At 42.5% G+C, this 26,456-nt stretch overlaps 1 protein-coding gene and 1 pseudogene across 1 annotated transcript in view; one reads left to right on the forward strand and one right to left on the reverse strand.

Moving 5' to 3' along the window:
- Window positions 1-2,880: 2,880 nt before the first annotated feature.
- The window catches only part of MAPK1 (mitogen-activated protein kinase 1), a 113,383-nt gene continuing 89,807 nt past the window's right edge, over window positions 2,881-26,456 (forward strand). The window contains exon 1 of the mRNA XM_046024648.1: window positions 2,881-3,225. Coding sequence (XP_045880604.1) covers window positions 3,107-3,225 — 119 coding nt within the window. The 5' untranslated portion in view covers window positions 2,881-3,106. The remainder of the gene's footprint in view (window positions 3,226-26,456) is intronic.
- LOC123954822 lies at window positions 22,971-23,077 on the reverse strand (annotated as a pseudogene).

Below are 26,456 nucleotides of genomic sequence, written 5' to 3' on the forward strand. Positions count from 1 at the left end.
GGCTCGATCTCAGGACCCCGGGATCATGACCTGAGCCAAAGGCAGTGGCTTAACCAACTGAGCCACCCAGGCGTCCCACGGCAGAGGTTTTAACCCACTGAGCCACCCAGACACCCCAAGGTAGGTACTATTGTGATCTTCATTTTAAGAGTGAAGAAACTGAGGTCAAGGTCATACAAGTAGTTAAGTGGAACAGCCGAGATTGAAACACTCTGGCACTGAGTGCAGACGTCCTTCAGCTAACCATGGGCAGGATGGATATGTGGAGTTAAAACACTCTTGGAGGGGCGTCTGGGTGGCTCAGTGGTTTAGGCCGCTGCCTTTGGCTCGGGTCATGATCTCAGGGTCCTGGGATCGAGTCCCGCATTGGGCTCTCTGCTCGGCGGGGAGCCTGCTTCCCTCTCACTCTCTCTGCCTGCCTCTCTGCCTACTTGTGATCTCTCTCTGTCAAATAAATAAATAAAATCTTTAAAAAAAAAAACAAAACACTCTTGGAGATGTCGCATAAAGCTGTCCAGGTAAACTAGCTCGCCTGGAGTTCAGGCATGAGATTCTGCACAGTGGTTGAAGACCTGGGAGTAATTCAGGATTGGAGAGAATGAAACCATCCTAGGAAGGTTACAATCTACCACTTCAGAGTGCTGTTTTGTTTATTTATTTAACAGAGAGAGACAAAGCAAGAGAAGGAACACAAGCAGGGGGAGTGGGAGAGGGAGAAGCAGGCTTCCTGTGGAGCGGGGAGCCTGATGTGGGGCTGGATCCCAAGACCCTGGGATCATGATGTGAGCCAAAGGCAGACACTTAATGACTGAGCCACCCAGGCACCCCGAGTACTGTCAGTCTTGTTCCATTTTCCTTTTGCATTTGATTATTGCAAAGGAAGAACCTGGAAAAAAAAAACAAGTTAAAAATATATTTTAATTTATTGGATAATGTTAGTGTTGTTCTCTATCCCTGAAATTAAAGAAAATTTCCAGATTAGATCTTGAAGTTGGTTTCTGCTCATTATTTTTTCTAGATTTCAGTGAATTTACTCAAATTTCTACCTGCAGTCAGATCTTTTCAGTCCTAAGGAAAATTTTATTGTAATTTAAATTTCTGACTGTAATTGATTTACTCTGTCTTCTTTTGAGGAGGGATGCCTATAGCTTGAATCTTCATGACATTCTCCTACTCATTTTTTTTTCAAAGAATTCCAGCACTTTGAGTATTTCTTATGCTTATCTTCTATATTGCTGATTTGCTCTTCTGTGTTGTCAAATCTGCTTTTTACTGCATTAACTATTGGATTTTACTATGGTTACTGTGGTTTAGATTTCATAGTACTCTCCATTTATCTTGGCCTGTTCTTTAAAAGATGCAACGTACTCTTTTTTTTTTTTTTTTTTTTTTAAGATTTTATTTGTTTATTTGGCGGAGAGAGATCACAAGTAGGCAGAGAGGCAGGCAGAGAGAGCGGGGGGGGGGGGGGGGGGGGGGAAGCAGGCTCCCTGCTGAGCAGAGAGCCGGTTGTGGGGCTGTATCCTAGGACTCTGGGTTCATGACCTGAGCCAAAGGCAGAGGCTTTAACCCACTGAGCCACCCAGGCACCCCAAGATGCAATGTACTCTTATAATCAAGAATAAAAATAAGGTGTATCTAAAACTGGGTTGTGCTTAGTGGACTAAATATACTTCAAAGGAGTAATTTTTGGCTCTAGCACTTTATTTCTCATCTTATGTGCCACGTACCTTTTTCCTACCAGATTTTTAAATAATTTGCCTATTCACCTTTGAGATTGACTAACTGAATTTTGCTGACCTCTAGAAGTCCAGAGTTGAGGGCTTTCAAGATCACAGTGTTGGACAATTGAGATGCAGGATCTTACATCCTTAGTTCCCATCCAAAGATGGCCAGGGAAATGCTCAGAAGCAGTGGCTGTTTCATTTCTGTCTCATTGTCTTAGCCATTCTTGGTATTCACGGGCTTTCGGAATGATCTTTATTTTTCAACCTCTGGTGTTTGTGAGTACTTCAGGGTCTCAGTGTGTTTGTCTCATTTTCTCTGGATCTTAATATTTTGGTTTTGGTGTTTACACCTTTGCATTCTTGTTTTGGCATGTGCTAAGATTCTACCCATCTGTACCAATTTGTGTCTCAGGCTCTGAATCTCCCTTTCTCCACTACCCTCTTACCCCTTACTCTGCTTTATATTTTTCACAATACTTATCACAACTTGAGCACTTTTTTTTTTTTTTTAACCCCTCTTCCCTCCTTTCTTTTTTACTACCTGCCTTCTCACTCTAGAATGTGGATGCCCGGGAACAACTTAAATGCTCAGCAAACACTGAACAAATGTGTCTGATTAGTGTATCTTGAGTCTCTCGCTTTAGTTTCAACCTTTGTGTTCTACACTTTCTCAGTATGCAAATATCTTTCGCGGTCTCGGTCACGTCTTTCTGTTTCTGTCCTTGTCTCGAGGCCTCTAAGTTTGTGTGGGGGCCACTGAGTCGCGGAGGCCTGCCCCACGCCTGCAGACGACGTGTGGCTTATCGGCGTCCCTCACGCGCTGTCCCACGTCGTTGCCTGACTCAGTCAGTACCCGGCTCCCGGGTTTTCCCTGCCCCGACAGCCTCTCAGGCTCAGGGATACACCTCTTGCTGGTGCCGATGCCTCGGTGCCCTTCTGCGTTAGAGAGCCTCCTACCGCGCCAACCCCCCCACGAACGCACGTGACCGAGCAGGGCGGTGACTCTGCCGCCGCCGCAGTGCTCCGCCCCGACTTCGCCGCTTCCGCCGGACCGCGCAGCCCCGCCCCCAGACGGTGGAGAGCCAATCCGCCTGCACGCTTATTGGCTCCTCCCCGGCGCCCTCCACGGCGCGGGCCCCTCCCTCCGCCTGCTGGCCCGCCCGTCAGTCAGTCAGGCAGGCAGTCGGTCTGAGTGGAGGTGTCCTCTCTTGCTCTTCTAAGCGGTTCCGTCCTTGCTCCTTCCCGGTCGGCGTCGGCAGCTGCACCCGCAGCGGCGCGGTCCCTCCGGGAGGCGCGGCGTGGGCCGAGCAGCGGCCGCAGAGCGTCGAGCCCTTCGCGGCGGAGGCGGAGGCGGCGGCGGCGGCGGCCCGGCAGCCAACATGGCGGCAGCGGCGGCGGCGGGCGCGGGCCCGGAGATGGTCCGCGGGCAGGTGTTCGATGTGGGGCCGCGCTACACCAACCTCTCGTACATCGGCGAGGGCGCCTACGGCATGGTGTGGTGAGTGTCCGCGCCCTCCCGCGGGCCCGGCCACGCCCGCCCACCCGACCGCCCGGGGACACAGCGGACGCAGCGGCGGCCTCGTCCGCGCCCCGGCCTCCCGGGCCGCCGCGACCCCAACCCTTGGTTTCACCGCGGTGTGTGCGCCGGGGGCCTCGGGCGGAATCCGGGGGCCTGTCGAGGTTGGGGTGTTGCTCGCGGGCGTTTCGCGGACCGGCCTTCGCTTGCCGCAGGGAGGGGCATGGGGGGCGGAGGCCAGTACCCGCGTACCCCCAGACTCAGGCGTAGCGCAGATTTTACAGCCAGGATCTCCGGGAAGGGAACGGAACGGAAGGGGTCCCCGTCCTCCCATCCTCCGGTTTGCTAGCATCGTGGCTTTCTTTTTGACATCCGATTGTAGAGCCGGGAATTCCTTCAGAAGCTTCTCGGTGGTGGTGTTGGCCACGGTCTTAAAAGCGCTTCGCCTCGGCCTGTGTGCAGAACGCAGAAAATAATTACCTTCCTCCCCTCGCCTGTATTCCGCGAACGGCTTTCATTAAATATCTTTAGTAGTGCTAACGGTGTTTTCCTGCGCAGGGTTTCTATAAAAAGGCGTTAGTAGCATCATTGTAGGTTGTGAACTATTTTAATCTTGAAGTTTTAAAATGGATTTTAATACCCGTATCATTCGCGTTTCAGAAAGGATAAGCCCGCACCGCTCTCTTGATTTATTAAAGAGTCGATTGGAGTTGGGCCTAATTTCACTCTTTTTTTCTTTACCCGGAGTGAGCTCTCTTACCAGCGTAAATGTATTTAGACGTTTTAGCCCAATAGTTATGGACTTTTCCTCTTAATGTTTTAGTGGTCAGTAATTATGCAGCCTTAATAGAGTTCTTGCAGAATTGTAGGCACCCTCCCTTATCTTGATCCATATCCCTCAGAAACATTCCTGGTTCTGTTTATTAGAATTAACTGTATTTTGTGCTGATGAGGACTTAATGTAGACTCCCTATTTTTCTTGTGACTGTGTCTTGCGTTGAGTGAAGGAGGCAAACTAATATTTATTGAACACTTGGTGGCAGGTACTGTACTGGATATATTATCTCATTTTATTTGAACAGCCACCTCGAAGGAGGAAAGGTCTTGATATCCCTCTTTCAGAGGAGAATGTATTTCCAGGTGAGGTAAATTCTTCAGGTCATACAGCTAAAGAGCCAGACTTGAGATTGTAGACTGAGATCTTGTCTCAAGTGCTGCAGCTCTGTTATGTCCCGCTGTCTTTAAATAGTGTTATTAATAGCTTTAGAGTTGGGCATATTTTACTGTTGTAAGCAAGTCTGTTTTAGAAATGTATTCAAATTTGAATGATTGTGATTATAGAAATGCCATAAAGGGCATGTTTTAACAATTATCTTAGACTAATTAAATTTTAAAAAGCTAATTGAATCTTGACTATTTTCACTCTCTTGAGGCGTAAAATGCTTCACATATGCAACTGTGAAAATTAATGTGAACTCAGAGGTTTAGGACCCAAAAGAGGAATTAAATTAGGGTAGGTCTAAAAGATACAAGGCCCTAGAAAGTACTGCCCATAGCATCACTTCTCTGTCATACATCTGATTGCTATTGCACCTGCTGGTAAGTATGCCAGTACAGGTGCCATGAGGTTCAGAGTTGTCCATAACGGCGTTCAGCTCTTTTTAAAAATTTAACATCTAAGGTATAGACTGAAAAAATCTTTAGGTTTAGGATATTTTATTTATTTACTTAACAGAGAGAGAGAGAGAGAGATCACAAGTAGGCAGAGAGAAAGGCAGAGAGAGAGGGGGAAGCAGGCTCCCCGTTGAGCAGAGAGCCCTATGCAGGGCTCAGTCCCAGGACCCTGAGATCAAGACCTGAGCTGAAGGCAGAGGCTTAACCTACTGAGCCACCCAGGCGCCCCTAGGATACTTTAATTGAAAGGTTTTTTCTTCTTTTTCCCTCTGAAGAGATTCTTACTAGTCTGAAGATAATTTAGATAGGGCAACTATTTCTATCATTGCTGTAGACATTTGACCTTCCAAGTCTCTATCGAGGGAGATGCCGAGTACTTTTACAGGAATTTTCTTTTCCTAAGTTCCAAATACCAGTATAATTGGAAGTAGAATCCTTGGTCCAGATTATAGCTTTTAATTCTCATTTTAGTAAGAATGTAATCTATGTTGCACGTTATTAGCATTTAATAAATGTTGATTAAGAATGCTGGGTTTTTGGAGGGCTTCTTAAATGAAATGTTAATGTTTAAATAGTGATTTTTTTTTATTTTTTTTTTAAATATTTTATTTATTTATTTGACAGAGAGAGAGGTCACAAGTAGGCAGAGAGGTAGGCAGAGAGAAAGGGAGAAACACGCTCCCCACTGAGCAGAGAGCCTGATGCGGGGCTCGATCCCAGGACCCTGAGATCATGACCTGAGCCGAAGGCAGAGGCTTAAACCACTGAGCCACCCAGGCGCCCCTAAATAGTGATATTTTTTAAAATGTAATTCTTCCAGACAGATATGAAGATTTTCAAGAATTGAAAATTTTGCCTTTTTTTGTGCAGAGCCCTTTCTTAATCATTATATGGAGGGTATAAAGATGAAGAGTGGAGTTTGAGTTGCGTCTTTTAAGAGTGGTTATGATTTTGATGGATAATTGGCTCAAATGATAGTTTGAGCTGTGGAATCTAATCCTGGAATAGTAGGTAGAAAATTGTAGAGGACTGTAAAGGCAAAACTGAGTTTGCTTCTATATTTGTGCAGTGAAGAAGTATCCATTATTTTTATTTTATTTTATTTTTTTAAAAGATTTTATTCATTTACCTGACAGAGATCACAAGTAGGCAGAGGCAGGCAGAAAGAGAGGAAGGGAAGCAGGCTCCCCGCTGAGCAGAGAGCTCGACGTGGTGCCTGATCCCAGGACCCCAAGACCATGACCCAAGCTGAAGGCAGAGGCTTAACCAACCCCAAGCCACCCAGGCACCCCGAAGTATCCATTATTTTGAAAACAGGCAGTCATACGGTTAATTCTGAGATTTTTGGAGGGTAGAGCAACACTGGTAGAATTGATAGAGAAAAAACTGTGATATTACAATTAAGCTGTTGTAACTGTCTAGAGGTGAAGTGATATGGTGGTATTGGAAGGCAACAGATGGAGGTGCTGAGAGACCTTTTTTTTTTTTTTTTTTTAAAGATTTATTTATTTATTTGACAGAGAGAACACAAGCAGGCAGAGAGGCAGGCAGAGAGAGAGGAGGAAGCAGGCCTCCTGCTGAGCAGAGAGCCCGACGACGCGGGGCTCGATCCCAGATCTCTGGGATCATGACCCGAGCCGAAGGCAGAGGCTTTAACCCACTGAGCCACCCAGGTGCTCCCTGAGAGACCTTATTAAGATAGAATCCATTGGGGGGGGGGTGTTCCTAAATGGCTCAGTTAAGTGTCCAACTCTTGATTTCAGCTCAGGTCTTGATCTCAGTGTTGTTGTGAGTTCATGCCCAGAGTGGAGTCTACTTTAAAAAAAAAGGAAAAAGAAAAAAAGAATTTATGGAGTGCCAGGATAGCCCAGTCAGTGGAGCATGTGACTCTTTATCTGAGGGTTGTTAAGTTTGAGCTGACGTTGGATATAGAGATTACTTAAAAATCAAATTAAAAAGAAATCCATATGAGCTCTTTATCAGAAGAATGGTAGAAAGACTGAATTAATACAAGTATGGGAAGAAGCAAAGGATGATGAGGTCTAGGAGGGCAAGAGTCTTAATGAGGTGGGATTTGGATTTAAGAGGGATTTCAGAGAACAAGGATTTTTGAGTTTGGATATGGGCATATTTGTTAATTCCAAGGCCTCTAGTTTGGGAGCTTGGGAGGATGGTGTTGCTGTTATCGGAGAAAAAATACTGTAGACAAAGAAGGTTTATTAAGGAAAATGAGTTGTGATGACTGTAGGCCATTTAGGCTATATCCAGAAGGCATCTTGAAATTTAGAAGAGGGAATCTGGAGATGAAAATTTATGAAAGTGGTAGTCTTTTTTTTTTTAAGATTTTATTTATTTATTTGACAGGCAGAGATCACAAGTAGGCAGAGAGGTAGGCAGAGGGGGTGAGAAGCAGGCTCCCCCTGAGCAGAGAGCTCGATGTGGGGCTCAATCCCAGGACCCTGAGATCATGACCAGAGCCAAAGGCAGAGAGGCTTAACCCACTGAGTCACCCAGGCGCCCTGAAAGTGGTACTCTTGCGTGGATGAGCACAGATTCTTATCTGAGGTGATTGATGAGGTGAAATTGCAAGCAGATGTGTATATTCATCTTTTTAGTAAACAATCCATACATTCAGTAGATTTTCAAAGGGGTCCATTGTCCCAGACAGGTTAAGAACTACTGAGGTAGAACAGGAAGACCACAGAGGTAAACCATACGAATTTTTTAAAAAGACTTATTTATTTATTTTAGAGGGAGGGAGAGAGAGTGAGTGTGAGCATCTGCAAGGGTGGGGGGCAGAGAGAGAGGAAGGGAGAGTCTTTTTTTTTTTTTAAGATTTATTTATTTGACACAGAGAGAGAGAGATCACAAGTAGGCAGAGAGGCAAGCAGAGAGAGAGAGGAGGAAGCAGGCTCCCTGCCAAGCAGAGAGCCTGATGCGGGATTTGATCCTAGGACCCTGAGATCATGACCTGAGCCGAAGGCAGAGGCTTAACCCACTGAGCCACCCAGGCGCCCCCGAGGAAGGGAGAGTCTTAAGCAGACTCCTTGATGAGTGTGAGTCTGACTCCCATTTCACTTTCACCACCCTGAGATCATGACCTGAGCTGAAACCAAGAGTGGGATACTTAGTGGGCTTTGCCATCCACATGCCCCCTTGACAAATATATATATATATATTTAAGATTTTATTTATTTGAGAGAGAGCACAATCAGGGGGAGGAGCAGAGGGAGAAGCAGACTCTCCATTGAGCAGGGAGCCTAATGTGGGACCTGAACCCGGAACTCCGGGATCGTGACCTGAGCTGAAGGCGGATGCTTAACCGATTGAGCCACACAGACACTCCCCCTTGAGAAATATTTTTAAGAGGTAGGCAAAGGAATGAGAGCCTGAGGACTGGTGAGACATGTTAGAATCAGGAAAAAAAAATGTATGAGAGAAGAAACAACCTGTGTATGCTTGATCATTTATTAACTAAGATAAGTAAATTTTGAGTAAGTTGAGTTTGAAACACTTTCTGAATATGATTGGAGAGGTCATGGGGTTATCTCCATAGAGATACTAATTGAAATAGAGATACTTTGAGAGTGGATAAGATTGGAGGAAAAATGTGAGAACAACCAAAGGAATGCCTGACTTTAGGTGTCAACAGAGGGCAAGTTACAGAAGAGGATAGAGGAAGTGTAGCTAAAGAGACCAGACAGTCAGGAGTGTAGATCATCAAAGAAGCCAAGAAGATTGTGGTCAGAAGGGATTAACATTGTATAAAGGACAAACAATGCAACTTGAAGACAAATTATTGGACTTAATGATTTTCAACTCTCCTTTAAAAAAAAAAAGATGGTTCCAAGCAAAATTTCAGTGTGATCACCTTCTGAATGGTGCAATATCCTGTCTTACTAAGAGTTTTTGATTGTGGCAGACTAGTAGAACTACCATTTAGTCAACACTTCACTTTATATGCATTAGTTAATCCTCATAACCACACTGCAAACATGGTAACTTTGTACAAAAGTGAGGAAACTTGAGACAGAGATTGACTTGCCCAAGGACACACAGCTAGTAAGTGATAATGCATCCCAGTCTGTCTGGTTCCTAAATAATACTCAACCAAAGATCAAAGTTGAGAAACTATATTCTTTCAGTAATAGGAAGTACCTGTTGTCTGCTTTTGCTTGTATCCCCTTTTAGCCTTGTATTTTTTTTATTTTTTAAAGATTTTTAAAATTTATTTTAGAAACAACGTGAATGGGTGCGGGTGGGAGTGGGAGGGGCAGAGGGAGAGAGAATCCCAAGCAGACTCCATGCTGAGCCTGTAGCCCAAAGTGGGGCTCAGTCTCAGGACTCCAAGATCATGACAGCCGAAATCAAGAGTCAGATGCTCAACTGTCTATGCTACCGAAGCACCTCACTTTTTAGTCATTTACTTATTTGTTAAAAGATTTTATCTATTTGAGAGAGAGGGAGCACAAGCAAGGGGAGTGGGTGAGGGAGAAGTTCACTCCCTTCTGAGCAGGGAGCCTGTTGCAGGGCTTCATCCCAGGACCCTGGGATCATGACCTAAGCCAAAGGCAGATACTCACCAACTGAGCCACCCAGGCTCCCTCTTTTTTTTTTTTTAAGATTTTATTTTATTTATTTGACAGAGAGAGAGAGATCACAAGTAGGCAGAGAGGCAGGCAGAGAGAGAGGAGGAAGCAGGCTCCCTGCGGAGCAGAGAGCCCAACGCCGGGCTCGATCTCAGGACCCTGAGATCATGACCTGAGCCGAAGGCAGCGGCTTAATCCACTGAGTCACCCAGGCGCCCGGACCCAGGCTCCCTCTTTACAGCCTTTTAAAAAACATGGGACACCTGGGTGGCTCAGTGAGTTAAGCCTCTGCCTTCGGCTCAGGTGGTGATCTCAGGGTTCTGGGATGAGCCCTGCATCAGGCTCTCTGCTCAGCAGGGAGCCTGCTTCCCCCGCCCTCCCACTCTCCCTGCCTCTCTGTCTACTTGTGATCTGTCTCTGTCAAATAAATAAATAAAATCTTTTAAAAAAAACAAAACCGGGGCGCCTGGGTGGCTCAGTGGATTAAGCCGCTGCCTTCGGCTCAGGTCATGATCTCAGGGTCCTGGGATCGAGCCCCACATCGGGCTCTCTGCTCTGCGGGGAGCCTACCTCCTCCTCTCTCTCTGCCTGCCTCTCTGCCTACTTGTGATCTCTCTCTCTGTCAAATAAATAAATAAAATCTTTAAAAAAAAAAAAAAAAACCAAATAACTTTCCATGCAAGGTCATTCACTCAGAAAATATTTATTGTGCACCTATTATGTGCCAGAATTCACATGGCCCCTGCCTTTTAGTATCCTTTAATCCAAATGGTTGGATGGAATTGGGCAATAATAAAGAGAATATACCAGTCCATTCAGAAAGAATGTGTGTAGTGCTATGAGAAAAAGAAGACCTGAGTGATGCGGGGCTGTCTTTGTATGGCTTTATAGACTTTTGGCCTGGGTGTTGAAGTATGAATAGGAATTCGCCTTGAGATATGCATTCTAGGTAGAGGAAAATGTACATGCAGAGCAACATACCAGGTCAGGGAAACCACAAGTTTTGGGGGATGGCAGGAGTGTAGCGTGTCTTTAGGACAAAGCTGTTGACAGCTGTGATGGACAGGGCCAAATCCTGAAGGACATTGTTTACTGAGGAATTTAGACTTGATTTTGTAAGTGAGAGAGTTATTAAAGGATGGCCTTTTCTCTGCCAGTTCCTCATCAAATTTTGTGAATTATGTTCCCCTCTTTTTGTCTCTTATGCTTTCTACCTGCTGTGCTTACTTTCTCTTCTTTCTGCTTATCTTGGGCCACTCAGTGGGTGTGACTTACATCCCTTTTCCAGGGGCATTTTGAAATGTATGTAGGTTTTGTTTTTTGGTTGTTACATTGATTGGGGAGTATTATAGGCCTTCCGTGTGTATATGGTGGAGGCAGGCATGCTAAACGATCTGCAGTGCATGGTACAGTCCTGTACTGGAGCATCGTCCTGTCAAGATAGTAGTAAACCCCTCTAGTCCATCCCCCCAAAACATTGGGCCTTGTTTAAGTCCCGTGTTCCTCTAAGGCTCCTCTTCTCCATAAACTTACCCTTATTACTGTTGGCTGTAGCACTTCCTTCCTTCCTGAGACTCTGTTGGGTATTTGTACCACCTGTTTGAAAGGCAAGACCAACAGTAGTATATATCCTCTGTAGAAGCTCAAGACTTACAAGTATATCTGGATTCAGATTCTTAGTTTTGCCTGTTAATTTTAAGATTTTATTTATTTGACAGAGATCACAAGGAGGCAGAGAGGCAGGTGGGGGGTGGGGGGGAAGCAGGCTCCCTGCTGAGCAGAGAGCCTGATGCAGGGCTCATCCCAGGACCCTGGGATCATGACCTGAGCCGAAGGCAGAGGCTTAACCCACTGAGCCACTCAGGCGCCCCTACCTGTTAACTTTTAACAATGAAGTGTCTTGTACACATCTGGGAACTCAGTGATCTGAGCACGCCATTTTACATGAGCAACTGAAAATTCAATGTTTCTGAACACTTTTGAGTACAAGTAACTCAATGAAATGAATTTTGATATTAATAACAACCCTGTTGATGTGTAGAATTCTGGTGGTTAGCTATGACTGATAACCCATTTCTGTGAATTGCAGGTTTTCACTTCTCAAGTATTATATGAAAAGTTTTATGAAAAGCATCCGCATTTTCTTAGAAACCATATATAATTTATTCTCTACCTTTTTCATATTAAGATACCTGCTAGTTAAAAAAGAACTGATTCCCCAGCAAACACCCAGAGCTGTTTCACCTGTATCCAACCCACTCTACCCACCCACCTAACCATGAGATGCTGTTTCTCCCCTTTGTTTCTGTTTCACTACTTGGGGCTCCCTCACATTGGAAAGCCAGCAGGATAGATATTCTCCAAAGTCCTTTTTGGATTCTCAGTGTTCGGACAGTCTCTGTGTTCTGAATCCATGGCCAATAGGAGTTGGTTAATAGGGTGTAGGGTTATACCATGGTCAATTAACAGACATTGGTTGCATGCCTACCTTGTTTTAGGTACTATGATTCCAGGTTAATTTTCATTCTCATCTTTGAGGTAATTTGCTTATTTCTTTGTTATTTTATTATTATTATTTGCTTTATAGATAAGGAAACCAGGTCTCAGGTAATTTGTCCAAGGTTCACAACCAATAAATATATAGTAGAACTGGGATTTAGCTAGACCCCAAACCTGTGAGTGAGTGATAAATAAATAATATTTATTGATTAAAAAAATTATTTATTTGGCTTTACTCTATTGCACCAAACTACCTGGAAAAATGCTTCCTACAGCCTGGGTTCTTGAATGCATTGGCACCAAAGTATAAAAGGATAATTGTCATAGATGACTTGGGCCTGTAGGGAGGTAGAAGAGGGAAAAACTGGGTACCTGGAAAGGATGAGAGAGGTAGGGTTAAACTTACCTTTTTTTTTTTTTTTTTTTAAATAAAGATTTTATTTATTTGACAGAGAGAGACCGCAAGAGAGGGAACATAAGCACAGGGAGTGGGAGAGGGAGAAGCAGGCTTCCCGCAGAGGAGGGAGCCGGATGCGGGGCTCGATCCCACACCTTGGGATCATGACCTGAGCCTAAGGCAGAGGCTTAACGACTGAGCCACCCAGGCACCCCAGCTTAAACCTACTTTTTATCAGGAGGGTAGTGTTGATTTCTTCTCATCTTTTCTACTTCTTCCACAGTTTCTTTATTTCCATTTACTTAATAGTGTGTATCTGACCTATGTGCCCAGCAGTAAGATCAACGTGGTGAACAGAAGGGGTGGTTTCACTCTGTGGTGTTGACTGAGTTTGATGAGCTGCACAGTGCTACTGGAGAGCTTAAAAGGAGAGCTAGGATGGTTTTGAGTAAACCCGGAATATGTCCTGGCAGAAGTGGTATTTAAGTTGGGATCTGAAGAATGACTTGGAGCTAACTAATTGAAAGGTGGTATAAGGTGCTGGAGTGTTTCATGTACTACCTTGTAGAAAATGATTGTGGAAATTGAGTTTGTGGTTAAGATTCAGGGATCTTTCCCATGGTAATGCAAGGATGGGAAGCGCAGTTACAACTTCAGGACACAGTTGTAACCGGGAACTAGAAAATAGACCAAGTCCCCTACCTCCCTCTGTCTTGATGTTTCCAAAATCTTCTTGCACTCTGCATCTGCACGGCTGGGGATTTTTTCTTTTTTCTTTTACCACATCCACATGCATTTGGCAGAAGAGAGCTTATCCTAGCTTCCTCAAGGTATGTTTCTTTAGTACGTTGACTACCAGTGGCTGAGAGCACTCTGAATCCAATTCCTGGGAGAGAGAATTTGATGCAGCTTGGGATAGTGTCCATCTCTGGCCCAGTCAGCTGGTGGAGTCATTTGAAAAGGCTGAACTTCTCTAAGGGACGAGGGATGAGGTGGCAGTAGTCAGAAGATGTCTCTTATTGACTGCTGACTTGCCAGGTTCAAGTTCTTGGTGCTGCTTCCCCTGCTCTTCTCCAGGCTGGAATTTTTCCTTGCCTTTTGGAGCCTGTGGGGAAGGAGGAGAGGAGAGAAGGGGGAGAAGTAGTTCAGACAGATCTTTGGGTTGCTTTTAGGGTTCTTTTGTTTTTCTGTCTCTGGTATAATGGGGGTGGCAGCTAAACTGGGTAGAATCTTTCAGCTTTATTTGGTATTTGATACATATGTAGCATGTGTAAGTTATGTAACCTAACAGTAAACACTTAAGAACCTACAACTCTGTGAGTAACTTTTTTTTTTAAGATTTTATTTATTTATTTAAGAGAGTCCGCACAAGTGGGGGCAGGGGCAGAGGGAGAGGAAGAAGCAGTCTGCCCACTGAGCAGGGAGCCCAATGTTAGGGGTAGGGGGAAGCTCAATACCAGGACCCTGAGATTATGACTTGAGCTGAAGGCAGAGGCTTAACCCACTGAGCCACTAAGTGCCCCTCCCTCAGTGACTTCTTCTTCTTTTTTCAAATTTATTTATTTGACAGAGAGAGAGATTACAAGTAGGCAGAGAGGCGGTAGCAGGCTCCCTACAGAGCAGAGAGCCCGACTCGGGACCAATCCCAGGACCTTGAGACCATGATCTGAGCCAGAGGCAGAGGGCCAACCCACTGAGCCACCCAGGTGCCCCTACCCTCAGTGATTTCTTGACCAGATTGTCTGAGGCCAGCATTCTGATCCTCGGCCACAGCCTTCACTTCAAGGTTTAACTTCTTTCTGGAAGCTTGTACAGTGGAGTGGGTAAGGGCATGGTTTTTCACCATTTATATATCATTTATATATGCAGCTGTGGCAGATTATCCAGCCTGAGCCTTACTCCCTCATGCAGAAAGGGAGTAGTGGTGTACACCTCAGTGTTGTGAGGATTAAATGAGGTATGTAGGTGAAAGTGCTGAGCGCTCAGTATCTGGTTAATGCTGTAATCATTATTCCTTTGAAGTAAATGGGCCTGACAAGACCTGGGTCCTCTCCCACCTCAGTGTCTTGGAATATCCTTTACTTTTTAAAAAAGAAAAATACTTGGGGCGCCTGGGTGGCTCAGTGGATTAAGCCACTGCCTTCGGCTCAGGTCATGATCTCAAGGTCCTGGGATCAAGCCCCGCATCGGGCTCTCTGCTCCGCAGGGAGCCTGCTTCCTCCTCTCTCTCTGCCTGCCTCTCTGCCTACTTGTGATCTCTCTCTCTGTCAAATAAATAAATAAAATCTTTAAAAAAAAAGAAAAATACTTATTTGAGAGTGAGTGAGTGCATGAGTGGGGAAGGAGTGGGAGGCGGTGGGGGGTGGTCGTGGTGGTATGAATCTCAAGTCAACTTCACACCAAGCTCATGGAGCCCAACTCTGGGCTCTGTTTCATGACCCTGAGATCATGGCCTGAGCTGAAAGCAAGAGCTGGATGCTCAACCTACTGAGCCACCCAGGCATCCCATGGACAAATCTATTTTTTTTTTTTTTTTTTTTTTTTTTTTTATTTGACAGAGAGAGATCACAAGTAGACAGAGAGGCAGGCAGAGAGAGAGAGAGGGAAGCAGGCTCCTGCTGAGCAGAGAACCCGATGCGGGACTCGATCCCAGGACCCTGAGATCATGACCTGAGCCGAAGGCAGCGGCTTAACCCACTGAGCCACCCAGGTTCCCCAGACAAATCTATTTTTTAAGTGGGTTATTCTTTCAGTTGTTATTAAATGAAAATAAAGTATCTCGGAGCAGTTTTGTTTTGTTTTTAATATATTTTTTAAGATTTTATTTATTTATTTGACAGAGAGAGACACCGGGAGAGAGGGAACACAGACGATGAGTGGGAGAGGGAGAAGCAGGCCCGATGTGGGGCTCGATCCCAGAACCCCAGGATCATGACCCAAGCTGAAGGCAGACGCTTAACGACTGAGCCATCCAGGCGCCCCCTCTGAGCAGTTTTTATACTAAGCAGATCATATTTGTTTCCTTTTTTTCTCACATGTCCCCTAAAATAATTTTTGAGAATTTCAAGCCATATCAGAATAGTCCTCCCTTATGTAAGTATCTGTTGTAAGAAATAAAACTGTGGTTAACAACTAAAAAGTTGTAGAATATCCTAACCAAGAAAATTAATAGTTTCTTTATCAGGCAGTCAGTATCCTCTACACAAACTCAAACTCTTTTAGCTCTAATTTTGCAACTTTATTTCAATTACTAGCTTTAATGGGTTTGTTATTCCAAGGGTAGGTACTCCCAGAGCCTTTTACCCTGGGTGTTGAAGAGATGGCCAGGTATGAGTCTGATGCAGATTCTGAGAATTCCCTTTAAGGCCAACTTCAGGGTCAAACAGATAGAATATGAGGATTGATGGGGCACTGGGTGGCTCAGTTGGTTAAGCCACTGCCTTTGGCTGAGGTCATGATTCTGGAGTCACAGCAGGGAGTCTGCTTCTCCCTCAGACCTTTTCTCTCATGTTCTCTCTCTCATTCTCTCACATAAATAAATAAAATCTTAAAAAAAAAAAATATGAGGGTTGCAGCTTCTACTAATTATCAGGGTCTCGGTTTTTGCAGTTTGGACCTTAATCTGGCTTAACAAGCTCTTTTAAAATGCTGATATCCTGCTTCCAGGATGTAGCCTTGTTCATCCTTTTAAATGAGACTGATTTTTTAAAAATTGACCAAACCACAAGCAAAAGGAAGCTGTATCTAGCCTCAATTCTAACTTTTAAAATAGCCATATCAATACACTGTAAAATTCATAAAATTTTAAGTATTCTGTTTAATCATTTTTAGTACATTTACAAAGTTGTGCAGCCATCACCACAGTCCAGCTTTAGAACATTTCCATCATTCCAAAGAGTTCCTCCTTGTCATTTGCAGTCAGTTCCCACCCCCACTCCCACCCCCAGGCAACTCCTGATCTGCTTTCTGTTTGCCTCTCGTTGAACTTTCATGAAAATGGAGTCATGCAAGATACATTTTTTTGTATCTGGTGTTTTCTTCATTTTCAGTGGTTTTGAGATTCATCCGTGTCATTGCCAGGATCTGTAGTTTATTGGTTTTTTTGTTAAATAGCAATTACCTGAATAGATATACCAGATTATGGACATGTGGAAGTTTTTGGGTTTTGTCTATTATGAATAATGCTGTTATACATTCATCTGTAAGTTTTTGTGTGGATATTTGATTTTATTTCTCTTGGTTACTTGGGAGTTGCTGGGTCATAGAACAAGTGGTAATGTTCTAATGTTTGATTGTGTGTGTTTGGGGGAGAGGATGGTAAAATGATTTTATTTTAAACCGTAACAAGACTACAAATTAATTCATTGAACAAATATGAATACCCTATGTACGGGCCACTATTCTGGGTACTGAGAATGGTGTGGTAAACAGAACTTAGTCCCTGACCTTGAGGAATTTACTCTTCAGTGGAGAAAGTAGACCAGTGTTTCACTTACTAGTATTTGCTGTGAAGAAAACTTTTATGAAATAGGTTAAGAGTATAGAGTGGAGGGGCACCTGGGTAGCTCAGTTGTTAAGTGTCTGCCTTTAGCTCAGGTCGTGATCCTAGGGTCCTGGGATCGAGCCCCACATCGTACTCCCGGCTCCATGGGAAGCCTGCTTCTCCCTCTGCCACTCCCCCTGCTTGTGTTCCCTCTTTCCCTGTGTCTGTCTTTGTCAAATAAATAAATAAAATCTTTTAAAAAAAAGATCTTTAAAAAAAAAAAAAGAGTGTAGAGTGGAAAGAGGAAGGCATTTTTTTTTTCTGTAAACATTTTCAGTGCTACACACTTAAAATTTTTTTACATTTAACAATTCTTTTTTTAAACAATTTGAAATGTTTAGAAATATTGTAAGGACAGTGCAAAGAAGGTATTTGCCTGCACCACTTGAGAGTAAATTGCTGATACAGTGCCCCATCTCACCAGAACACTTCAATGTGTATTTTTACCCAACAGGGAATGTCTCCTCCATAACCATAATATAACCATCACTATCAGGAAATTAACACTGACACATTATTACTTCCTACTCTTTAGACAGTGTTCAGCAATCTCATTTCATTTAGTTGTCCTGTCTCTGGTCTCCTTTTAGCTGGAGCAGTTCCTCAGACTTCCTTTGGCTCTAATACCTTGACTCTTCTGAAAATTGTTGTATTTTTACTTTTGAAGAAACTTTCAAACTATTTTCCAAAGCAGATACACCATTTTTTTTTACATTTCCGTCAGTGGTGTGTGAGGCATTCTAGTTCTTCACAGCCTTATCAAAATTTGGTTTAGTCAGTCTTTTTGATTATATCCTTATCGATTGAGTTTTATAAGTGGTATTGCATTATAATTTTACTTTGCATTTTCGTGACTAATGATGATTTTTTTCTGTGCAAATTAACCAGCTGTATATCATTTTTTTTAAGATTTTATTATTGTTTTTTTAATTTGACAGAGATCACAAGTAGGCAGAGAGAGAGAGAGCAGGCTCCCTGCTGAGCAGAAAGCCGATGTGGGGCTCCATCCCAGGATGCTGGGATCATGACCTGAGCCGAAGGCAGAGGCTTTAACTCACTGAGCCACCCAGGCGCCCCTAACCAGTTGTATATCTTAACTGATGAAGTGTCTGGTCCTAACTTCTGCCCATTTAAAAAAAAAATTCTTGTCTTTCATTCGGTTTTGGTGTATATAGCTTTGCTCTCTCCATGTTTTCCTTTAATAAGGTAAAAATTTGAAGCATAATCCAAATCTAATCTTGAGGCAACACCAGAAAAATCTTGCTCTCTTGCTCAGATAAAATCTTTAAAAAATTTCTTTTTTTATTTTTAAGTGATCTCTACATTCAGTGTGGGCCTCAAATTTATAACTCTGAGCTGAGATCAAAAGTCACATGCTCCACTGCCTGAGCCAGCCAGGTGCCCGATTACAAGTAATTCTGAAAAAGAGATAACTTAGTACAATCTTATTTATAGAAGAAAAAGTTTTACTGTACAGCTGAAGAAAATAAAGCAAAACCAATGTATTTCCCAATTAATATCTAAATTTCCACTGAAGACAGGTCAGGCTTACAAAGTAGGGAGCAAAACCTACAGAATTTACTGTGGCCACGAGTTTTATCTTGAGTCAGAGTTGAGGATACTGCTATTTATTGCTTCAAAAGAAATGTGAAGGGGTGCCTGGGTGGCTCAGTGGATTAAGCCGCTGCCTTTGGCCCAGGTCATGATCTCAGGGTCCTGGGATCGAGCCCCGCATCGAGCTCTCTGCTCCGCAGGGAGCCTGCTTCCTCCTCTCTCTCTGCCTGCCTCTCTGCCTACTTGTGATCTCTCTCTCTGTCAAATAAATAAATAAAATCTTAAAAAAAAAAAAAAAAAAAAAAAAAAGAAATGTGAAAATGTTTAGTTTGGGGCTTATTTAAAATGTTCCTTCCCTTTTTAATCTGGCAATGCGGACTTATCTTCAAATAAAACTTTATTTCCTCCATTAAATCATCTTTGTTTCTGTTCCATAGTTGAAGATTTTTTTTAGACCAATGTAATCCTTTCCCGTAAGTCAGTTTTTTGTTTTTTTTTTTTTTAAAGATTTTATTTATTTATTTGACAGACAGAGATCACAAGTAGATAGAGAGGCAGGCAGAGAGAGAGAGAGAGGGGGAGGGAAGCAGGCTCCCTGCTGAGCAGAGAGCCCGATGCGGGACTCGATCCCAGGACCCTGAGATCATGACCTGAGCCGAAGGCAGCGGCTTAACCCACTGAGCCACCCAGGCGCCCCCCGTAAGTCAGTTTTTGCAAGACCATATAGACATATAATATGTTTGATATGATGTTTCACATCAGCGAAAAACCGTTGACAGCAACACTAGATTAATCTAGGACTGTTGCCAGGAACAGTTGTCCCCTTTTTGGGGATACCCGTCCCCAGTTTTGGGGATATCTGTCCCATATTTTGCTAATGTTTTCAAGCATCCTTTTAGGACAACTTTGATTCTTTATCATCCATGTGATGATAAAAGTGATATTCTTTAGAAGTGTTTTAAATTCTTTTCCTTAGTCCAGGAGCAGCTGGAAAGAAAGGACATTTGTGATTCTTTGTTCACTCTGATGTAACTGCTCAAAAGAGCCATTTATTTTCTGTCACCAAGAAAGTGTAAGACAGAATGGTTATAAGAAGTTACAGAAACTCCAAGAGTGTTTCTGGTTACCCCAGCAGGCAGAATGTAGTTTTCAAGAACTGGTAAATGTCTGTGTAGCAACCTAGAATTTAATGCTGATCTATACAAATGTAAATTGGATATTTTGGCCTCTCATGGTTTCTGACTTAAACAGGAAAGTCTCTCATGCTTCCCTACTAAGTAAGCTGCTGGCATTGGGCCGAGGTATATTTTATTTATGTAAGGAAGTATCCATCACATCCTGTTTTTGTTTTTTAACATAAATGGGTGAATTTTGTCAAATGTACACTTTTCTGCCTCTGTGACGATGATCATGTGATTTTTCTTCTCTTTAGCATTATATCCATATTAATGGATTTTCTTAATATTGAACCTCGCTTATATTCTTAGAATAAATCCTGCTTGGTTAGGCTGTATTCTTTTTAATGTACTACTGGATTGTGTTTGCTAATGTTTTGTGTTAATATTCACAAATGATGTTAGTCTACTGTATCTTTTTTTTGTGCAGTCTTTTGGTTACTGTTACACTTTCTTCATAAAGTGAATTTGGAAGTTTTCTTTTTCTGTGTTCCACGATAGCATTAGGATTACCTTATCTTTCAGTGGTAGAATTTCCCTAAGAGACCATTGGTCTGGTGATTTTTTTTGTGTTTCCTTGAGGTTTTATTTCTGTCTGGTCTCTTTGCCATCAGTCTCTTGCTCCTCCAGTTTGTTCTGCACAACTACCACCATGACTCTTACTTCTTTGAGAGCTTATCACCCATTAAGCACCATCATGTGTATGAGTGGGATCATATACATACTCTTCAACTAGCTTTTTTCACTCATTGTTACGTTTTTGATATTGTTACTCATTTTCGTGGCTTATTAGGTCTCATGTATAAATATACTGCAATTTACCCATCAGGGATTAGTGGACATTTGGGTTGTTTCTTTTTATTACAGTCGTTCTGGTGTACAAGAGTTTCTTTGGGGGTGCCTGGGTGGCTCAGTGGGTTAAAGCCTCTGCCTTTGGCTTGGGTTATGATCCCAGGGTTCTGGGATCGAGCCCCACATCGGGCTCTCTGCACAGCGGGGAGCCTGCTTCCCCCGCTCTCTGCCTGCTTCTCTGACTACTTGTGATCTCTCTCTCTGTCAAATAAATAAAAAAATCTTAAAAAAAAAAAAGTTTCTTTGGACACATCTCCAGTAGTAGAACTGCTGGGTGATAGGGCATATGCATACGTGTTCACTAGGTAATGCCACTCTGTTTTCCTAAGTAGTCTTTCCAGCAAATTTTTGTGCTATTATTTTTGTACATCTTTTGTTAAATTTGTTCCTGGGCTCCTGGGTGGCTTAGTCGGTTAAGCATCTGTCTTTAGCTCAGGTCATGATTCCAGGGTGTGGGGATGGAGACCCCGGTAGGGCTCCCTGCTCAGCAGGGAGTCTGGTTTTCCCTCTTGCCCTGTCCCTCCCCCCTGCTCATTTCCCCCCCCCCCCAATATTAAAATCTTTACAATAAATAATTTATTCCTTGGTACCTTATATTTGTTGTGGCTGTGGTAATTTTTTTTTTTAACTTGTCTTTTTTTTTTTTGAAGATTTTATTTATTTATTTGACAGAGAGAGGTCATAAGTAGGCAGAGAGGCAGGCAGAGAGAGGGGGAAGCAGGCTCCCTGCTGAGCAGAGAGCCTGATGCGGGCCTCCATCTCAGGACCCTAAGATCATGACCTGAGCCAAAGGCAGAGGCTTAATCCACTGAGCCACCCAGGCACCCACTGTGGTAGTTTTTATCTGTTTGTGGCTGTTTGTAGAAATGCACCTGATTTTTGTAAAAATGATTTATGTTCCACAACTTCGCTAAACTCTTACTGCAATAATTTGTGTTTAAATATTTTCAAGACAAGCATATCATCTGAAAATCCTGACAGCTTTTCTTTTCATTACTTAAATTTCTTTTCTTCTCTCTCTCTTTTTAAAAAAAAAAAATATGTATATATATATTTATTTATTAGAGAGAGAGAGAAAGCATATGCATGCACACATAAGCAGGGGGAGCAGCAGGCAGGGGGAGCAGCAGGCAGAGGGAGAAGCAGGCTCCGTGCTCAAGGAGCCTAATGCGGGACCAATCCCAGGATGCTGGGTCTTGACCTGAGTCAAAGGCAGACGCTTAACCAACTGAGCCACCAAGGTGTGCCCATTACTTAGATTTCTTTCATCTTGAGAGCAGTGGTGATAGTAGCATCTGCAGAGTTGTTCTGATAAAAGGAAAGCGCTAATCAAATGGGGGAGGGGCTATTTTAGTGTAGTTTTCCTTATTAGGTTTTCTTTTTCAGGGTTTTTTCTGTTTCTTTTTTCCTGAGTGTTGAATTTCCACATGCTTTTTTACTGTATCTACAGAAACTTTCATGTAGATTTTTCTCCTCTCATCTGTTAAAAATTTCAGATTGCATTAATAGGGTTTTTAAATGCTGAGCTAGTTTTTCGTTTCTGGGATTAAACCCAGCTTGGTCACAATGTGTTATCTTTATTATATATTGCCGCATTTGGTTTGCTAATAAATAATTAGAGTTTCCTCATTGTGTTCATGAATGAAATTGGCCTGTTGTTTTTCCTTTCTCATGCTTTCATGTTCACGTCTAGCTTGAGTATCAAAATTAGATTATTCTGGGGGCGCCTGGGTGGCTCAGTGGATTGGGCCGCTGCCTTCGGCTCGGGTCGTGGTCTCAGGGTTCTGGGATCGAGTCCCGCGTCGGGCTCTCTGCTCTGCAGGGAGCCTGCTTCCTCCTCTCTCTCTGCCTGCCTCTCTGCCTACTTGTGATCTCTCTGTCTGTCAAATAAATAAATAAAATCTTTAAAAAAAAAAAAATCTTAAAAAAAAAAATTAGATTATTCTGGGGCACCTGGGTGGCTCAGTTTGTTAAGCATCCCACTCTTGATTTCAGCTTGGGTCATGGTCTTGGAGTTGTGGGATTAGGCCACATCTGGCTCCCCATTGAGTGAGAGTCTCCTGGAGATTCTTTCTGTTACACCCCCCCCCCCCACCACACACTTCACATTCCCTCTCTAATCTGTTAAAAAAAAAAAAAAAAAAAGACCACCCTTACAAAATCAGGAAGTGTTTCTTCTTTTTTCCCATTATTTTTATTTCTGTAAAATTGAAATGATTGATTCACATAAGTTTGGTAGAACTTGCCTATAAAGAAGTCTGGACTTGAGTGGTTTGTTGTTTCGCTTTATTTTGTTTCTGGTGGGAACATGTTAAAGTACTGATTCAGAGTTCTTAAAAAAAATGGTTATATAACTACATTTTCTATTTTTTCTTGATAATTCATATTTTTCTAGGAATTTATTTCTGTATTTATTGGAGTATTGTATTTCTTACCTCTTTATTTTGAGGTATTCAAACATATATACTGTTTAAAGAATAATATTTAAGTAGTATATGTAATCATGCAAGTCATACTACACTTGATCTTAGCCAAAAGGCCGAGAAGCGATTATAATCATGCAAGTCATAAACTAGAACATCGTTAGTACCTTAGAGATGCCTCTTGAAATCCCCTTCTGGAGTCAACTACTAACCTCAATTTTGTGATAATTATTCTTTTTAGCCTCCACCCCCTTTTTATTTTTTACTTTTATTGAAGTATAACATATTCAGAAAAGTGTACATATCATAAGATTACAGCTTAATAAATTTTCTCAAACAAAACACACTCATGTAAATAACCAGTGTGCAGATCAGCAGAACCTCAGCAACTCAGAAGCTCCTTTGAACTCCCTTCCCATCATTCTCCATAGATACATAGGTGACTCTGTCCTGATATGTAGTATAGATTCATTCTGTCTTATACTTTACTTGAATAGAAGCATATAACATGATTGCTTTTTATCTGGCTTCTTTTATTCAGCATCACGCTTTTGCAGTTGTGAAAATTCATTCTCATTGTAGTGTTAGTATTCTGTGGTGTGACTATACCACAGTTCTTCATCCTGTTAACATTCATTTGGATTCTTCCTAGTTTTTGATCATTATTAGTAGGCTACCATAAACATGGTAGTGCAGTGTGGTTTGGTGAGCATGTATACACATTTCTGATGGGCATATACCTAGGAGCAGAGTGGCTGTACCAGGGTATGCATAGATTCAGTGGGGAGTCCGCTGTGGCTACTGCCATCCAGTTTTCTAAAGAGGTTAAGTCATATTCATACCCACTAGCAGTGTATTAGAGTTTAGACTGCTCCATATCCTCAACAGCATTTGATATTTTCTAGAACTAAGGTTTTAGCCATGCTGGTAGGTGTGAAATGGTATGCATTGTGAGGTTTGTTTGCCATCTCCCTGACCTTTTTAGGTCTTCAGATTACTTTTTGGTTGTTAGCCTTTTGACCATCTTGTGAAGTGTTCAGGGTTTTGCAGATTTTTATATTGAGATTTCTGAGATTTTTTGTTGTTTTTTGTTTTGTTTTGTTTTTGAAGATTCTGTTATTTCAGGGAGCATGTGTGCACACAAGAGGGGGAGGGAGAGAGAATCTCCAGCAGATTCCATGCTGAGTGCAGAGCTGAACATGGAGCTCCATCTCAGGACTCTGAGATCATGACCAGAGCTGAAACCAAAAGTTGGACACCTAATTGACAGATTTGTGTCTTTAGTATGTAATAGGAGTTCTTAATAGTCCTGGACATCAGTCTTTTTAGATTTATGATTTACATATACCTTCTCCATTCCTAGAGTTGTCTTTTCATACTCTTGATGGAGTCTTTCTGATTCTGTTTCACAGTTCAATTTCTTTTTTTTTTTTTTTAAAGATTTTATTTATTTATTTGACAGACTGAGAGAGATCACAAGTAGGCAGAGAGGCAGGCAGAGAGAGAGGAGGAAAGCAGCCTCTCCGCTGAGCAGAGAGCCCGATGCGGGGCTCAATCCCAGAACCCTGGGATCACAACCCGAGCCGAAGGCAGAGGCCTTAACCCACTGAGCCACCCAGGCGCCCCTCACAGATTCAATTTCTTTAGTGAACTTCATCATCTTGTCATATATTTTCTGCTCGCTAGGTTGGCGGTGTTAGAAGAGGGGATATTTGTGGGAAGAAGGCCCCAACGAAGGAAAAAGGAACAGGTCTTTGACTGTTGTACCTTCGTTATCTCTGATGCAGTTTTGCAGGATGCTGTGGGAACAGATGTCACTGTAAAACCATGTGAAACTGAGTATATGTAAGAGATTTTTTTTGCCAAGTACCATTAGCTTCTGAGTCAAGTAGAAGGAAAGGTCAGGCATCTATTACGAGTGCATTGTATGAAGGGTCAGAGGCTTGGAAAGGGGGAAGAAAATTTGAGACAGCTGTTTTGTGCTTGAAAGCCAGCTAGACATGAATCAAGGGACTGGCTCTACTCCTTGAGAGAGACGACTTTGTTCCCTGATGCATCCCCAGCACCTAGTACTCACATTGCATATGTGCACATAGCAGGTGCTCAGCAAATATTCCTGGAATCAGCCAGATAGAACGTGCCAGTGATGGTACATTGAGGCTGGCTGGCTCTGTGCTGTTCATAGTTTCCACCTTCTCACATTTCCATTCTTTTCCCTATATTATTTGAAAATTCCCTCAATTTGAATTCAGGGAAGAAATAAGTTCTTTACTAAATTATAAGCCTCTTTAAGAGTAGCAGGGAACATGTTTCATTTATCAATTTAGAAACTTCATTTAAAATCTTGGCTTTGGCGTTAATAGCTGGGTGACTTAGAGCATGTCATTTAACTTCTCAGAATCTCATTTCACTTTTCAGTGAAGCAGGGATCATGTCTTATGAGTGTTGAAATGACTACATCAACTAACTCACTGTTTAATCCTGAGAGCAATTTTTCTTGCATCCCAATATGGGACTAGAGAATAAAGCATTGAAATGAAAACTGGGAGGTACAGGCTGGACAGCTGTATAAGTAGGTAACTTGTAAGGTTGGTTTGGGGGTTTTAAAATTATTTTTTAGTGGTAGAATGCACATGACATAAAATTTACCATTTTATCCATTTTTGAATGTATAATTAGTAAAAATATATTCACGTTAATATACAAATCTATAGAACTTTTTCACCTTGCAAAACTGAAACTCTGCCCATTAAACAACTGCATTCTCCCCTTCTCTCACCCCTGGTAACCACCATTCTACTTTCTGTTTCTATGAATTTTACCTCATAAGTGAGCATAAGGTCGTCAAGTTTCTTTCATGTTGTTGCAAATGGCAGGATTTCCTTCTTTCTTACCCATTTATTCACTCAGGCACACTTGGATTACTTCCACCTTTTGGCTGTTGTGAATAATGCTACTTTTAACATAGATGTACAGATACCTCTGTAAGACTCTGCTTTCACTTCCTTTGGCTATGTAGTCAGAAGTGGACTTGCCAGATTGTATCATAGTTCTAGGTTTACTTTTTTGAGGAACCATCATACTGTTTTTCAAAGCAGTTGCACCATTTTACAGTGCCATGCAAAGGTTCTGATTTCTCCACATTTTCACCATCACTTATTTTCTGTGTTTTTTGGCTTTGTTCTGTTTTGTTTTCTTTTCTGTTTTGATAGTAGCCATTCTAATAGGTGGGAGGTGGAGAGCTTGTTTTGATGGGTCTTGTGCCTTGTATGTTTGATGTGCTTTCAGTAGGCAGTGGCTATCTGGCAGTTAAAATGGGAGTGACTCTTAATAAATGGTGTTAAGCACTTGCTGGGATAAAAATATGAGTCAGGCACAACCCTTATCTCGGAGGAGCCTTCAGCAATAAAGTAGGCTGCTTACAGTTTAGACGTCTGCTTGTGTATATGTGTGTGTGTATTTTCCCTAGTGTGCCCTTTTTTCCTAGATAATTATAAAAGTACTTCT

This window comes from Meles meles, chromosome 12 (genome assembly GCF_922984935.1).
Source record: "Meles meles chromosome 12, mMelMel3.1 paternal haplotype, whole genome shotgun sequence".
In the NCBI taxonomy this organism is placed as follows: domain Eukaryota; kingdom Metazoa; phylum Chordata; class Mammalia; order Carnivora; family Mustelidae; genus Meles; species Meles meles.